Here is a 15,637-nt window from a genome sequence, read left to right on the forward strand (position 1 = left end):
AGATTATTATCATGCTTACGGCAACTGACTAGCAGGTGTTGTGTTTTAAGATGGCAGGAGCACTTGAGAGAGATGAAACTTGAGATACAGCTAAAATATCAGTTCTTTTGGCATCTTTTGATAATAGCCCTTAGTTTTTGGTCTGAGATAAATATTATTGTATTGCCTAGAGAAGAAAGTGGGGATGAATTTGGCAAGTATTTAAGAAGATACGTTTTGTCTGTAATTTAAGATGGCATTGAGTTGTCACTTATCCTTCTGTGTATTGACAGTAGACCATAAACTACAAATAAATTTGCCTAAAATACTTGCTGAGAGTCAGACTGGTCTTTGCTTCCTCAACTTGAAATTGGATCCCAGGAAACCCGCAACCACCAAGAGGAAGGAGTCTAAATGACATCAAGTGGAAATATGCCTTTCCAGGGAAATAGGAACAGAGAAGTCAGAAAGGGTGAGAGTGGTGGAGTGAGGAAGAAGTTGGAAATGTAGGAGAAACACAGATTTTTCAGGGTCTTTAAGCTACATTAAGGTTGTTATCCTTCATGTTAAGATCAATGGGAATCCTTTGAGAGTTTTAAACAGGTGAAATCATTTAGGTTTAAAAAAGAAATGTACATATATATTTTAAAGTCTCTCTTTCGCTGAAATAGGGAGAATGGGTTAACATAATCCAGAATTTCTTAAGAACCCTCTACCGAAGTGAAGTGAACAAAATGCATGTATATTCATGAGTGTTCTTTAATGAATACAATATCATTCTTTGTATCCTTTTATGTGAAAAGTCTGTGTCCCATCTGAAATTTAACAATGGTTGTTCAAATCAAGTCTTCTAAAACCTGCTGTGCAATGGTTGATGGTTTGGAATGCTCACCAAAGAGCATTCTAGGGGCAATAACATGGCTGAGACATCATATTCCATGGTCTGGTCCTCAGTGCCATAGATGCAAGAATTCTATTTTGTCAGTCAACCAAGAAAAGTTGGCCTTCATTAACATTTTCTTATCGACAATTTTCTAATTTCCTTATGTTCCAACATGTAAGAAACATATGAGAAATAGCTTAAGTTTTCCCCTTTCCAAAAAAAAAAAATATGTGTTTTTCATATGACTGATAAAAATGATTGTCTCAGAGTCCTTAATAGTCTAACCATTCTTCATTCCCAGCAGAGGAAAGAGTAGCATGAGGAAAGAGAACCAGAGCAGCGTGTCTGAATTCCTTCTCCTGGGTCTCCCCATCAGGCCAGAACAGCAGGACATGTTCTTCACCCTGTTCCTGGGCATGTACCTGACCACGGTGCTGGGGAACCTGCTCATCATCCTGCTCATCAGGCTGGACTCTTGCCTTCACACTCCCATGTACTTCTTGCTCAGCCACTTGGCCTTCACTGATGTCTCCCTCTCATCTATCACTGTCCCTAAGATGCTGATGGACATGCACACTAAGTACAAATTCATCTCCTATGCAGGGTGCATTTCACAGATGTATTTTTTCCTATTTTTTACCAACCTGGACAGCTTCCTTATTGCATCAATGGCATATGACCGTTATGTTGCCATATGTCACCCTCTTCACTATACCACCATCATGAAGGAACAGATGTGTGCCTTATTAGTGGCTATATCCTGGATCCTGTCCTGTGCCAGCTCCCTTTCCCACACCCTTCCCCTGACCCAGTTGTCCTTCTGTGCTGCTAACACTGTCTCCCATTTCTTCTGTGACCTTGGTGCCTTGCTCAAGCTGTCCTGCTCAGACATCTTCCTCAATGAGTTGGTTGTATTCACAGTAGGGGTGGTAGTCATTACTCTGCCATTCCTATGTATCCTGGTATCTTATGGCTACATTGGGGCCACCATCCTGAAAGTCCCTTCAACCAAGGGGATCTGTAAAGCATGGTCCACGTGTGGTTCCCACCTCTCTGTTGTGTCTTTGTACTATGGGGCAATATTTGGGCAGTACCTCTTCCCAACATTAAGCAATTTCATTAACAAGGACATCATTATGGCTTTCATGTACATGGTGGTCACACCCATGTTGAACCCCTTTATCTACAGCCTTAGGAACAGAGACATGAAAAAGGCCCTTGGGAAACTCTTCAGTAGAGCAACATTTTTCTCACAGTGACATCATCTTTTACATAAATCAGAACCTTATTTTGGTTGATCTCATGCACTTGATTTTCCAACTGAATATGTCTCAAAACTTTCATGTGTCCAAGCCTTGAGACAAATGATGGCATGTTGGATGTAGTTGGCAAGTATTTGTTGATGAGAATCTCTTTCTCTTATTAACAATGCTCTCCTTTATACATGACTTTTGATCAGCAAATGCTAAATTAATTTCGTTACTTATTTCTTCAACTTGGGGGCATAAATAATACAATAACATACAGTTTGGTTATCTTTTTTTTTTTTTTAAAGATTTTTTTATTTTTTCCTTTTTCTCCCCAAAGCCCCCCGGTACATAGTTGTGTATTCTTCGTTGTGGGTTCCTCTAGTTGTGGCATGTGGGACGCTGCCTCAGCGTGGTCTGACGAGCAGTGCCATGTCCGCGCCCAGGATTCGAACCGACGAAATACTGGGCCGCCTGCAGCAGAGCGCGCGAACATAACCACTCGGCCACGGGGCCAACCCCCAGTTTGGTTATCTTTTATTTGAGGAGACTTTTGGAGACCCTTATAATTTTGGCCCATAATCTCAGGCTTTAATTACACCCCAGAATCTAAAGAACTAGCTATATTATTTCACTGCACTCTCTTATACAGACTAAATTGGTTTTCTTTTTGTCTTTATGGTCTATTGAAATCAAAGAATCCAAACTACCTGCCGTAAGAGGAAATTTTTTACTTTCTTCTTGTGGTATAAAATGTTACAATAATAACTCTGAAGATGGGGGTCCGTGTTGGAGATCAAGATTTCCCCAGGGAATCCACCTTTGCCAACACCATGTGGTTGATATTGCTTGGCCCCCATACACAATCATTAATGAAAGCATTCTTCATGGTAACCTCTTTTGCAAATATAACCAAATTATAGTGCAAACTCTGAAAGTGCCGTTGCTTTCCTGCAAATGCCACTCCAGATTCAGCCTTGAACATTCTTCTTTGATATCCTGTCTTCCCAAATGAAGAATGAAAGCAAAGCTTGTCAAACTTTAATGTGCATAAGAATTCCTGGAGAGCTTGCTAACAGAGAGATTTCTGGAATCTACCACCATGAATTCCGATTCAGTAGTTCTTGAGTGGGGCCCAAGAATTTGCATTTCTAACCAGCTCCCACATGATGCTGATGCTGCAGATCTGTGAACTACAATTTGAAGAGCACTGGTGTAAAGATTTAGGTCATGGACGTTGTGGAATGTCCATTTATTCCACTTTATGTGAATTCTGGTAGTAGGTAGAATGAAACAAGAATGCTTCAGTTGTTTTAGTAGTAGAGAAATCTGTGGTTGAAGTTGATATTTTCAGATTAATTCTGGCTTCAGTAAATTCATTTTTTCATTCTCTAATATAAGAGGTTCTTCCTGAGATATCAGATTTTCTTGTTTCATTCTTATACAATGTAGTTATATAGATACCACATATCATACTTTGTATCATCACACCAAACTATAAATTTAATGAAAACGAAGTCAAAGCTTTGAAAAAATTATATCTTATGTTGATTGGTGGCTTCTGCTTACCATTAAGCCTTGTGGGATTTCAGTACAACTTGTAACTTTGCTAATGTCATTGGAAAATATGCGTTAATAGTTTTAAACTAAAAATTATTTCATACAAGATGTAAAATAAAATGTACTTTTTTAAATAAAGCACTAATTGCTTGCAGAATAGCTGTATCTCCACAAAGGGACACTTGAGTTCTTAACAGGATATTGAACAATTTTGTTGTATGATGTCATTTGTTTCTAAAATACCTCATTTGACTTCCTATGTTTCTTTCTTTTTTTTTTTGGTCAGGAAGATTGGCCCTGAGCTAACATCTGTTGACAATTTTCTTCCTTTTGCTTGAGGAAGATTGTCCCTGAGCTAACATCCATGCAAATCTTCCTCTGTTTTGTATTTGGGATGCCACCACAGCGTGGCTTGATGGGTGGTGAGTATGTCCGTGTCTGGGATCTGAACCCGTGAACCCTGGGCCACTGAAGTGGAGCACACGAACTTAACCACAACACCACCAGCCCAGTCCCTAACATGCCATGTTTTTTTGATGTAGCCTGTAAGATAGCATTAGTCCAGAATCCATTTCATATTATTGTTGTTCTGTGTGTCAATTTTTTTGCCTCTGTCTTTTCATCTCCTCTTTTTTTCTTACATATGCCATATGCAAAATGCAGTATGTTTACCCACCTCTACAGATAAATATAAGACTAATTAGTATGAAACTAGAAGCTGGAGTGACATTTACGGCTGTGATGATGCTCCAACCTCTAGTCCGCTTGGGGTGTGAAGATGGAAATCAAAACATTTTGAAACAGTTGGTATTTGATATATGTGGAGAATATTACAATAGCAACTTTCCTTTATTATTCATTCAACTTCATTCCATAAGTTTTGATGTAGGCTATGGGTGACTGAAAATAATCTGGCCTTGTTGCCTCTCTCTACACAGGGTTCAACCTTTCATTCTTTATGTACTTTCATGAGCATGTTTAAAGTTAGGTTCTTCTCTTTTTAAAGGAGTAAGCCACAGGCACCAAGGAAATAAGACTATGAAGCACATTAAAATTGATGCTTTTGGAGCTATTAAAGTAACCTTGATCAGGCAACTGACAAATGAGATGATTTCAAGGCATAGTATAATCTTTACTAAAGTTTCACGGTGAACTTTTGTGTTAATTCAATAAGAGATTGACTAAAAATTAAAAATTTTAGGTAGATTGAAATTGTATGTATTCAATGTGTTGATATGCATAGAAGTGCAAATATTATTACAATAAATTATTATATAAAAAGGAAACTATGAAATACTATATAAAATAAATCTCAATTGTGTAAACATGAAATTTTATGAATAAAAACCATTTTAGAAGGATAAAAAATGAATAATGAAAAGGTGAAGTGTTTTGACCTTCTCCTTTGTTTTTGTGTCTATATTATTTGGATTTCCATCATAAGCAGAATTAATTTTGAAAGCAGCAAGCCAAAATGCAACTTCTGCTTGGGAGAAAAATCCCTTTCAGCATCCCAAGCTATAGTCTACCTAGGGGAAACTTAAATTTGGTAGGGAAAGGCCAGTAGGGAGGTCTTTCCACATCTTTTTATTTATTTATTTATTTATTGCTGTAATGTTGGTTTGTCACATTATATAAGTTTTAGGGGTACATCGTTATATTTCGATTTCTGTGTAGATTACATCATGTTTGCTACCCAAAGACTAACTACAATCCATCACCACATTCATGTGTCAAACACCCTTTCACCCTCCTCCCTCCCCACTTTCCCTCTGGTAGCCACCAATCCAGTCTCTGTTTCTATGTGTTTGCACATCTTCTTTTGGCCTCATACTTAGCATCGACTTTTACGTTCTTCCTAAGGACAGCATTTCCTCAAATTCTGCCCTTAGAACTATTTGCCTCTGAATTGCCTGGCCACAGATCTCATGAACAAACATCTCTTGAGGTGGAACTGGGATCTGTACCTTTAACAAGCTCCCCAGGTGATTCTGCTAAACATCAAAGTCTAGGGATGGCTGCCCAATACCATCTGTCCTGATGGCAGTAAGAAGAAAACTGAGCAATTAGTATATGTTTGATGCATGTCTCTAACCAAGAGCTTGGTGCCCCATCCCCTTGGATCCTCTCCCTGGTGAGTAGAGTGGAGTTCACATCTTCATTTCTGAAGCTGGTGAATTGAGAACAGTAGGTTCCAGGAACATGATTTCTCTCTCTAAGGTCAGTGAGAGGTTTGGGACCACAGAAGTTGTAGGCTAAATCTGGTCTCTGGGTTTCCTACAAAGAACTGAGAAACCAGTCCATAATTCCAGGAGCTGGAGCATAAAGTTCAGATCAGAACTAGGAATGCTTCGTCAGGAGCAGGTGTGTAAGCGTGTGTGTGTACATGTGTGCATAGGCACTCATCACTTCTCTGTGCTCTTGCTTAAGTAATTTCTTATTAATAGTTCCTAAAGACAGGGATACTGCGATCACCACCGACCAATGATTCTCATACCTTTAACCACAAGCCCCTGGGAGATGAATAGAGCCAGCTGGCTGTGTAAATTAGTGGGCACATCCAAAAATCCCGGCTGAGGACCGCATCTTGTCATTCCCGTTCTGGGTGTCAGAATGTGTGCTTATTCAGTACATGCAGTAGTGATCAGCCTTCTCTAACGCTTGTGTCCCAAATCCCTGATCATTCTCTCCCCTTTAGACAGCACTGCTGCTTCCACCCAAAAGTGTGTTTGAAGGACTTCTACCTGGACAGCTTTGGTTCCTTTTTTCCTTTATGTAGCACCTATATTGCAGCCCCTTCTTAGAATCTGATTGACGACTGACCGCCTATAATCCCTAGTATAGTCCCATACCTTCACTGAAGGCATCAAATCTTGGGCCCAGGAAAGATCTACTACTTCAATTGTGTTTCCCTGGGTTGCACTAAAGATAAGACATTGAGTTTCTTCACTAGAGGTTTTTGCATTTTACATTTCATGGAGCAATGTCACCTCCAGTAGGACACCTTCTAGGAGGGAAGTACTTTATTTTATTATTTATTTATTTATTTTTGTGAGGAAGATAGACCCTGAGCTAATATCTGTGCCAGTCTTCCTGTCCTTTGTATGTGGGATGCCTCCACAGCATGGTTGATGAGTGGAGCAGGTCTGCACCCAGGATCTGACCCCGTGAACCTGGGCTGCCAAAGTGGAGCACACAGAACTCCAGCCACTCAGCCATGGTGCCATCCCCAGGTATTTTAAATGCATTATCTTATCAAATTCTTACTAGTTTGATTCAGGGACTAGTATTCCAATTTTAGAGAGGAAACCCTGAGGTTCCAAGGGGTGCAATCCCTTTCCCAAACACATAGAGCTGACAAATGGTGGTGAGGTGAATTGAATCCATTCTGGCTGACTCCAAAGTCCATGCTCTGCCTTCTACAGCACATGGCCAGTGGTTGAGGTATTTTTGACCAGAAGGCTAGATGTGATGAAGCGAGCATCTTTGTACAGTCCTTACATAAGGCTTAGGAAGGAAAAAAGAGGTATGGTCAAATTGGATCCAGGAGATTTTATTAAATTCCTAAATCACATTGACTAGATAAGTTTACAAGTTTAGTAAGGAGTAATCCTATTTATAAAGCATGAGGGAAACCAGAGAGAATGGAGAAAGAGAGGGAGAAGTCCAGAAGAGTGAGGTATCCGAGTAGTCATTCTCTACCAGGCAGGGTGTGGTGGGACTCTGCCTGCACTCCCAGCTTCATCGTTGCTGTCTATGGCCTTTGCCTGCATCTGGTCATAATCCCACAGGGACGTGGCTTTGTGGTCCCTGAACTCTGCTCAGTATCTGCCTGAGTGGAGTGGGAAGTCAGGGGGGAGTAAGTGTAGCCGCCCCTGACGCAGGAAGGGTTAATAATCACTGGAAAAGGCTTGCCAACAAACTGTGACCCGGAGGTGAGAAGGCCGGTTAGCCAATGACGGGTAAGACCTTCAGGGGGAGGCAACCTAAGCCAGGCATCGGTCGCCCGGGGGCACAGATGGAGACACGATACCGATATCGGGAGCAGGAGGAGCCATTGCCTAGGAGGCCTTGCCTGCTCCGAGATAAAAATATAGGAGCACAGCAAAAACATGGTAATATCAAAACAGAGGCCGAGGGAGGGCTCCTTCAGAAATCACTAAGAATTCTTGGCATACGCTAATTACTTCATCCAGAACACCTGTGTATGTTTAACAGATGTAAGCTATGTATATATTGAAATGCTGGTTATAATAAACTCAGAGTGGCCATCAGCCCTCTCCGCATATGTCCTGATGTCTACATTGGATTGAGACACTGATAGTAAGAAAGTGGTCTCATGAAATGGAGGGAAGAAAACTAATATTAATTTGCGTCAGCTATCTACAGTAGTGCTTCACTAATGTTATTAGTATTTACAATTCTCTTGTGACTGAGGCTCATAGTCTTAGCTCCAGTTTAAAGTTGAGAAAATTGAAGACCAGACAAACTGTTCCACTTGCCAAGAACTCACAAATGGGAAGAAGTATTGCCAGAATTTGAATTTATTTCTACTTGCGATGCTTTTCCCAATACACCACATTGCCCTCAGACATGGGGCTCTTCTTAAGGTCACAGTCAGGAGCCCCCAAAGTTTTGAGTGAGCAGACACAGACTGGGAACCTGGGCCAGGAATTCTTATACGTCTTTTTTACTGACCCATCCAGAACTCTGTTGTGTTGGCTGCTTTTTGGTAAGTTTAAAAAGGAGGGTGGTTATATCTTTATGGAATAGGAGTACACTCAACTCTCCAGCTTAAAGAAGCAAAGGATTTTAAGCCTACCCTTAACTTGTATAAAGCTCTTCTGAACTTTTCTTCCAATTAAAAGGTGCTAGAATAAAATCTTAATATCTTGCATTTACTTACTCCATGTAGGCATTTGACATTCATTCTTGGCTTTAAGAGAATAAATATATAACTGCCAATAATATTTTTGCTTTTTACGGCAATGATATTGCAAGACTGAGCTCTGAGAAACTGAGTTAATTTTTGTGTATAATGCAAGATAATGGTCTAATTTCATTCTTTTTCATGTAGCTGTCCAGTTTTCTCAACATAGTTATTGAAGAGAAAATGTCAGAACTTTTTATGAGGATGCCAAAAATGTTGGATTAGGACTGATCTTGCTCCCTCCTGCCCTCTTGCATTCCAGCATTTCTTGCTTCTTCTTGCCATAGGGACTCACTGTTCCATCTCTCTGAAATGCCCATCTCCCTGTCTGTGAGCCCTGGTGATTAGTCCTCACTCTTCTGGCTCACAATAGATATCACAGCCTTTTGGAAGCCTGGTTTGCTGTTTTTCCACCAAATCTGGATTAGGTGATTCTCTTGCACACACAATATGGAACTGAATCCTAGTGCCTACAGCACTCTATTCCCCACTTGAGCTGCCGAAGTATGAGGACTGCATCTGGTTCTTTGTTACACCACTCTGCCTGGCACGGTGCCTGGAACAAAATAGTCCCATGAGTACTTGCATTTTTCTTCTCTGCCTGAAGGCTCTGGCACTGAAGAAGTCTGCAGTCATCTAGCTAATGGAGATGTCTGTTAACTTGTGTTAAACAATGGGAGAGTAAAAAGTGGATTGACTGATCTGCTGAAATCTGAATCTCATAATTTTATTGTTATTCTGTGGGATAATTTATGTCTTCTTAGGGAAGGAGTAGGTTTATAATAAGATTGGAAGAATTCATTAATCAATTAAGTAAGCCATTCATTTAATACCAATCCTATATCAATATGATTCGAGATATAATTATCTTTTTTGGAAGATACAAAGACAATGATAGCAAGAGCTGATTTATTTTGGATTTATTATGTGATTTAGCATGAATCATTTCATTTAATCTCAATAATAACTTCATGATGACAATGCAGTTATTATCTTCACTTTACAGCTGATGGAACAGGGCTTAGAGGATATATTATTTGTTCAGGGCCAACAATTAAATGAGTGGTAGAGGACAAAGCCAGTTCACTCTGAGTACTGCACCCATGGACTCAATTTCACTACTCTACAATCTCTTGGACAAGGCACCCATTCATGCTGCGAAGTCTCTCCCAAGGGAGAGAAGGATCCTTCAGGATGTGAAGTTAAAGCTGGATTTGTGCTCTCATGGTAACAAGTGTAAGTGGTGTGGAGGTTTGCAGAAAACTGACTTTCTGTTTCCGGACCAGAATGAGTTGTCGGGAGAGGCTGACTCAGTGCACTGGCAACAATGGTGTTGGGGGAGGACTAAGACATTCCTGCTTCCCAGCTGGAATTGTGAACAGGCAGAGAGGAGCCCAGTGTGTCCCTGATTTCTGGGACGCCCTCTCAGGTGGCTCCTGCAGCTCAGTCTCTCCAGCCTTTGCATAAGCTCCTCCCCAAGGTCTGATTGGAATTGGAGGCAATTAGTCTACCTTGATCCTTTCCTTAATCAGGAGCTTAGGGACTTTTTATGAGCTCTCTCTGAAGTTTTTAAAATGGTATCCTTCTGCCTGTTGCTCTGGAGGTCAAGGATAGACACAGAAAGCTCAGGAGGTCATGGGCTCACCGAGGCTCTCCTCTTAGGTTTTTGTTCCTGGTGTTTTCAGTGGAAGCCAAGGATCAGGAAACCATTCGGATTAGAAGGTGCCTGAGCTCACTAAGGACTGACACACAGGTCAGAGTGAGCTGGGTATTCTAGGTGTGTGAGGTGTGTCTCTGTGTTTGGAGGTCTGCATAAGTATTCCACATGGATCTGTGTGGTGTTCCATTGCTTGTGCAATGTAGATAGATGTCTGTTTTCTTCATGAGTTTTGGCTGTGTGTATTTGTTTTTTTTGTGTGTGTGATATAATTGACTCCCAGTCTTATTCTTTTCCTTTCTTAGACCTAGGACATATAACTCTAAATAAGAGTTGCCCCACTGGGCAAGAGTAGGGCATTTGTGTGTGTGATTTGGGGTCTCCTAATCAGTCCCTTTGTTTTCAAGGATTTGCCCCACTCTCCTTTTATAACTCCCACATTTTCCTCCGTGGACAGACATCACAGTTAAGTAAATGAGACTATAGAGTCTGAAGACGGACAGACATTCTCCCCAGTCTGAAGCAGAATTTTCCTGAATTTACCTGTGACTAGCATGGGAGGGGGCTTGAAATCTCTACTTAGTGATGTGTGTGTGTGAGTTTGCCTTTTGTTTGTGCATTATATTTGTGATTCCAAATGTTTAGAGTATATGTTAGGTGTGTGTATTTAATGATGTTTTATTTGCAATTAGTGTTTATATGATGGTTCCTGTGAGTGGACAGCCTTCTCTTATGCTGGATGTAGGTCAGTGGGGATTGGAACATCTCACTTTACAATGAGGGTATACGTGTGTGACCATGTATGTTGTTCATCAACTGACTGAAGAAGTATGTGTGTGCAATGGTGTATTTCTTGTATGATTTTTGTGTGATGTGTATGACTTTTTTTAAATATCTGCTTTTGCATTCATGAGTCTGTATTCAGAGTATGAGTTTATACATTGGATGTGTGATTTTTGTGTGTTGCTGGTTACTTGATATTTGTGTTGAGATTATACAAGTGTTTACATGTGGTTATGTGAGTTATTTGTGTGTTGTATGTCCCATCTTCTGTATTATTTTTCAGCTTTTTTGTGTGTGACTCTGGGTAACTGTGCCATATTCTGTTCTTTGCTTAGAATTGCTATAAGCCACTGTAGGCAAAATTAGAAAATCGGCAATTTAAGTGTGCACGTATGTGTGTGTGTGTTTTAAGTACTTGTTTAGGACCTTCTGATTGGACCCTATGAACTCATATGTTTCCTTAACTGTCTTTCGACAGTAGCCATATTACTGCATTAGACAGGCAGGTTCACGTGCATTTCCACCACTGGGCAGGTGTCATACACTAATGGACATGAGCTCAGTGTCTGCAGTATGTCAGACCAGGACTCAGTCCTCAGTCTGGCCTTTATATATTTTTGTGACTTTGGGAAGTGACTTCAGCTCTCTAAGGTTCATATTCCTCACTGGTAAAGGAGGGGTAAGTATTCTTCATGTGATATTTTTGGGATTAAATGAGGCAAAGCATACAAATTATTCAGCACTAACCATGCCTGTCATATAATTCGTGCTCAGTAAAACGGAGGAATTTTTATTATCTTTCCCCAAACCCAATGTTTGTGTCATGGAGGTTCCTTACTTCACCATTGTCTGCAGCAGGACAGGTTGAAGTCAGAGAAAACAGGCCCATCCGAAGGCTGCCTCTCACACTTAAAGGTCACACATGACCTGCTTTCCACAGCTCATGGGCCAGCTGCCTCCTTACAAAGTCCTGCCTGAATCAGTGTCCCTGGTTTGTTCTGGCCTTCTTGTTTTTTCTGGTTTCTGAGTGAGGACTTACACAGTACATGGCGATGAGCAGCCAGGCCTTCCCATAAGGGTCAGTCACTGTCCTCATTGGTGTCCTCATTGGTGGCCATAAACTGAGATAACCAGTGCCCTTGGGCAAGTTTGTGGTCCCTGAAGAAGACTTGCTGTCTTGCTCCCTTACTTGAGTGACAATATCAGTCTTGATTCCCTCTTCAGGAATATGTGGCTGGTAATCTTTACCTCTAACCTAAATAAGTATTGAATCTAGAATCCACCATCAAAGAACTGAGCCACTGTAGGTAAATCCTTTATCTCTTTTGCTTCCGTTTTTACATCTATAAAATAGTCTCAAACTATATAATTATTGATTTTGAGGGAAGTTAAAGCATGTGAAAGCCCTTTGTAAATTGTATGATGTACAAATGTGAGTGATAAACTTTTCTTAGCAGAGAGCTAAGGATATTTGGACAAAGATAGCTGGCATAACACAGCTTGTCTGATGTTCTAATGAGGGTATAATTTCTATGCAGAGTGGTTAAGAGATGAATTCTTGTCAGATGGACACATGTTATGCTTCCATGTGTCCCACTTATCTGTATGTACTTTTGACATTCAAATAATGTACAATTTTGTTTTCTCATAGTTAAAATGATAATAATAGTACCCATTTATTAGGACTATGAAGAGGATTAAATTTGAAAGTACATATACAATAATTGTATAATAGTGCCTGGCACAATTATTAATGTTGGTTTGGAAGCCTGGATTGGACACTTTTCTAAAAGGGCCATTTTCAATGACTGGAAACAGGTTTGATGCAGTCAATTATACTGAAAGCTTGGACAAAGATTTAGTAATTCTGTTCCAGCTTAGGGAATTTCATGTACCATTTAGCGGAAATAGCTGATACCACTTTCCTGGTGCCCATTTCACATATGATCTTAGTAAATTGCTGAGGTTTGAACCGAGCTAGATATAAAGATATAAACTCCTTGAGCATAAAGACTTCCCATTTTTTGTTCACTACTATGTACTCAATATTGGACAAAGCTCTTCTTCAATAAACATTTGTTGAATTAAGAATAAATGTTCTTTGGTTTCTTTGGAAAGAAGCTTAGTTAATGTGAGAGTTTGATGTATCATTGGAACCAGTGGGACAGACTGATTAACGCACCAACAACTGTGAGAAATAAACAGAAAGATAGCTAAAATTAAGATTTTTGTACTACAAAGGATATTACTATAGTGTTCTGACATGATCACTGACATTTCCCACTTTCCCCAATTCCAAGCAGAGATAAGAGCAGCATGGGGAGGGAGAACCAGAGCAGCACGTCTGAGTTCTTCCTGCTGGGTCTCCCCCTCCCACTGGAGCAGCAGGACATATTCTTCTCCCTGTTCCTGGGCATGTACCTGACCACGGTGCTGGGGAACCTGCTCATCATCCTGCTCATCAGGCTGGACTCTCGCCTCCACACCCCCATGTACTTCTTCCTCAGCCACTTGGCCTTCTCTGACATTTCCCTTTCAACTATCACGGTTCCAAAGATGCTCAGGAACATGCAGACTCACCAACAATCCATCCCTTATGTGGGGTGTATTTCTCAGATGTATTTTTTCATAGTTTTTGATTGTCTTGACAATTTCCTTCTAGCAGTGATGGCATATGACAGGTATGTGGCCGTCTGTCAGCCACTCCGCTATACCACCATCATGAGACAGGAGCTGTGTATCTCATTAGTAGCTGGGTCCTGGTTCTTCTGTTGTATTCATGGCCTGTTGCACACCCTCCTCTTGGCCCAACTGTCCTTCTGTGCTGACAGCACCATCCATCACTTCTTCTGTGACCTCACTGCACTCCTGAAGATGAGCTGCTCAGACATCTCCCTCAATGAGCTGGTCATCTTTACTGAGGGAGGAATGCTTTTCATCTTGCCTTTGAGTAGTATTTTGAGTTCATACATCCATATAGGGATCACTGTCCTGAAGGTCACTTCCACCAAGAGACTCTTTAAAGCCTTTTCTACCTGTGGCTCCCATCTCTTTGTGGTGTCTTTATACTATGGGACACTTGCAGGTGTTTACTTTTTCTCTTCATCATGGGACTCCAATGACAAAGACATAATTGCTTCAGTCGTGTATACAGCAGTTACCCCTATGCTGAACCCGTTCATCTATAGCCTTAGGAACAGAGATATAAAACAGGCCCTGAAAATATCTGTCAATAGGGTTAGCTTCTTTAAGTGGCAATCACTAAATCTTCTTCACGCAGCCATGAGCATAGTGAGATATATCTCCTAAAATTATTGTATGGTTGACAACTCCATATAACTTTAAAAGAATATGCATTCTGCTGTCATTCATAGTGTTGTTAACATTAACTAGGCCAAGTTTGCTACTTGGATCGTTAAATATTCTTTATTCCTAATTAAATTTTTCTGTTTATTCATCATCTCTTATAAGATATGTACAAAATCTTATGCCACGATGTCCCACAATTATAATTGTAGATTTGTCTTTTTCTCCTTTTATATATGTCAGTTTTTGCTTATGTATTTTTTATACTATATTATTGAGGACACACAGATTTAGCATCATAATCTGCTCCTGGTGGACTGATTCTTTTATGTAGTAGTGTGCTGAAGCTGGCTTGCACTGGATTCAAGCTGATTGTGCACATTTCTTCCCAATTCTACATTCAATGACATCATGTTGGTAGACTAAAATCAACCGTAATGACAATATGACAGTAAGGAAATTGGTAGACGCTACAAAGCAAGTTTTAGTTAAAAGAGAGAGACAGTCATTTTTTATGCATTTACCAGCACACCACTGCATTTGTAATTAGAAGATATTACTCTTTGTCTCCAGCAATGTGCTCCTACCCTAACATCTCATCTACTTCTGATACTAGCATAGATATACAAGATTTCTTTTGGTTAGTGTTTCCATGGTATTTCTTTTCCATTAGTTTACTTCAAACTTTTCAATGTCCTTATATCTATGAAGTGTCTGTTGTTAACAATGTAAAGATGGGTTTTGCTCTTTTTATGGAGATTGACAATCATTATATTTCTGGAGCATTTGATCTATTAACATCTAATGTAGTCATAATATTTGAATTTTTATTTTCCATATTACTAAATGCTTTCTATTTGAGATATCTGTCTCATATTTATTCTGTCCTTTCTCCCTTTTGATTAATTAAATATATATTTTATTATTCCATTCCCCTTCTTTGAGCTTGCTAATCATACCTTAGTAATATTTTATAATTATTTTCTGTATTTTATGTCGAGATTACTTCTTGCTTTCTCTTCAAAATTTTTTTATTGTAGTATAATATACATAATATGAAATTTACCATTTTAGCCACTTGAGGTATCTAATTCAGTGGCATTTAGTACATTCATCACCAGTGTCTCATTCAAGGACTTCAAAACGAAATTGTATTGGACATCCAAGCAATTGAGTACTTTGCAGTTGTGAAAAAATAATGATTACGACATCTATGAATCAATATGGAGGAATTTCCATATTATATTGTTAAAGGAAAGGAAGCAATGCGTAAAAGAGCATCTATAGCATGT

General features: G+C 39.9%; 1 protein-coding gene across 1 annotated transcript; it reads left to right on the forward strand.

Annotated features, from left to right (window-relative positions):
* The first annotated feature begins 1,179 nt into the window (after window positions 1-1,179).
* Window positions 1,180-14,348, forward strand: LOC124247600 (olfactory receptor 1J4-like). Its single transcript, XM_046677080.1, has 2 exons — window positions 1,180-1,676; window positions 13,355-14,348. Exons 1-2 carry the CDS (start codon window positions 1,180-1,182, stop codon window positions 14,346-14,348), a joined length of 1,491 nt encoding a protein of 496 aa, XP_046533036.1.
* Window positions 14,349-15,637: the final 1,289 nt, after the last annotated feature.

This window comes from Equus quagga, chromosome 1 (assembly GCF_021613505.1).
Source record: "Equus quagga isolate Etosha38 chromosome 1, UCLA_HA_Equagga_1.0, whole genome shotgun sequence".
Classification (NCBI taxonomy): domain Eukaryota; kingdom Metazoa; phylum Chordata; class Mammalia; order Perissodactyla; family Equidae; genus Equus; species Equus quagga.

What these genes read in the sequence shown, in the direction of transcription:
- LOC124247600 (XM_046677080.1), top strand. Translation starts at nt 1,180, where the DNA reads ATGAGGAAAGAGAACCAGAGCAGCGTGTCTGAATTCCTTCTCCTGGGT. An exon ending in ACCCTTCCCCTGACCCAGTT is followed by an intron (nt 1,677 to 13,354) that starts GTCCTTCTGTGC and finishes AGATAAGAGCAG; the next exon opens with CATGGGGAGGGAGAACCAGA.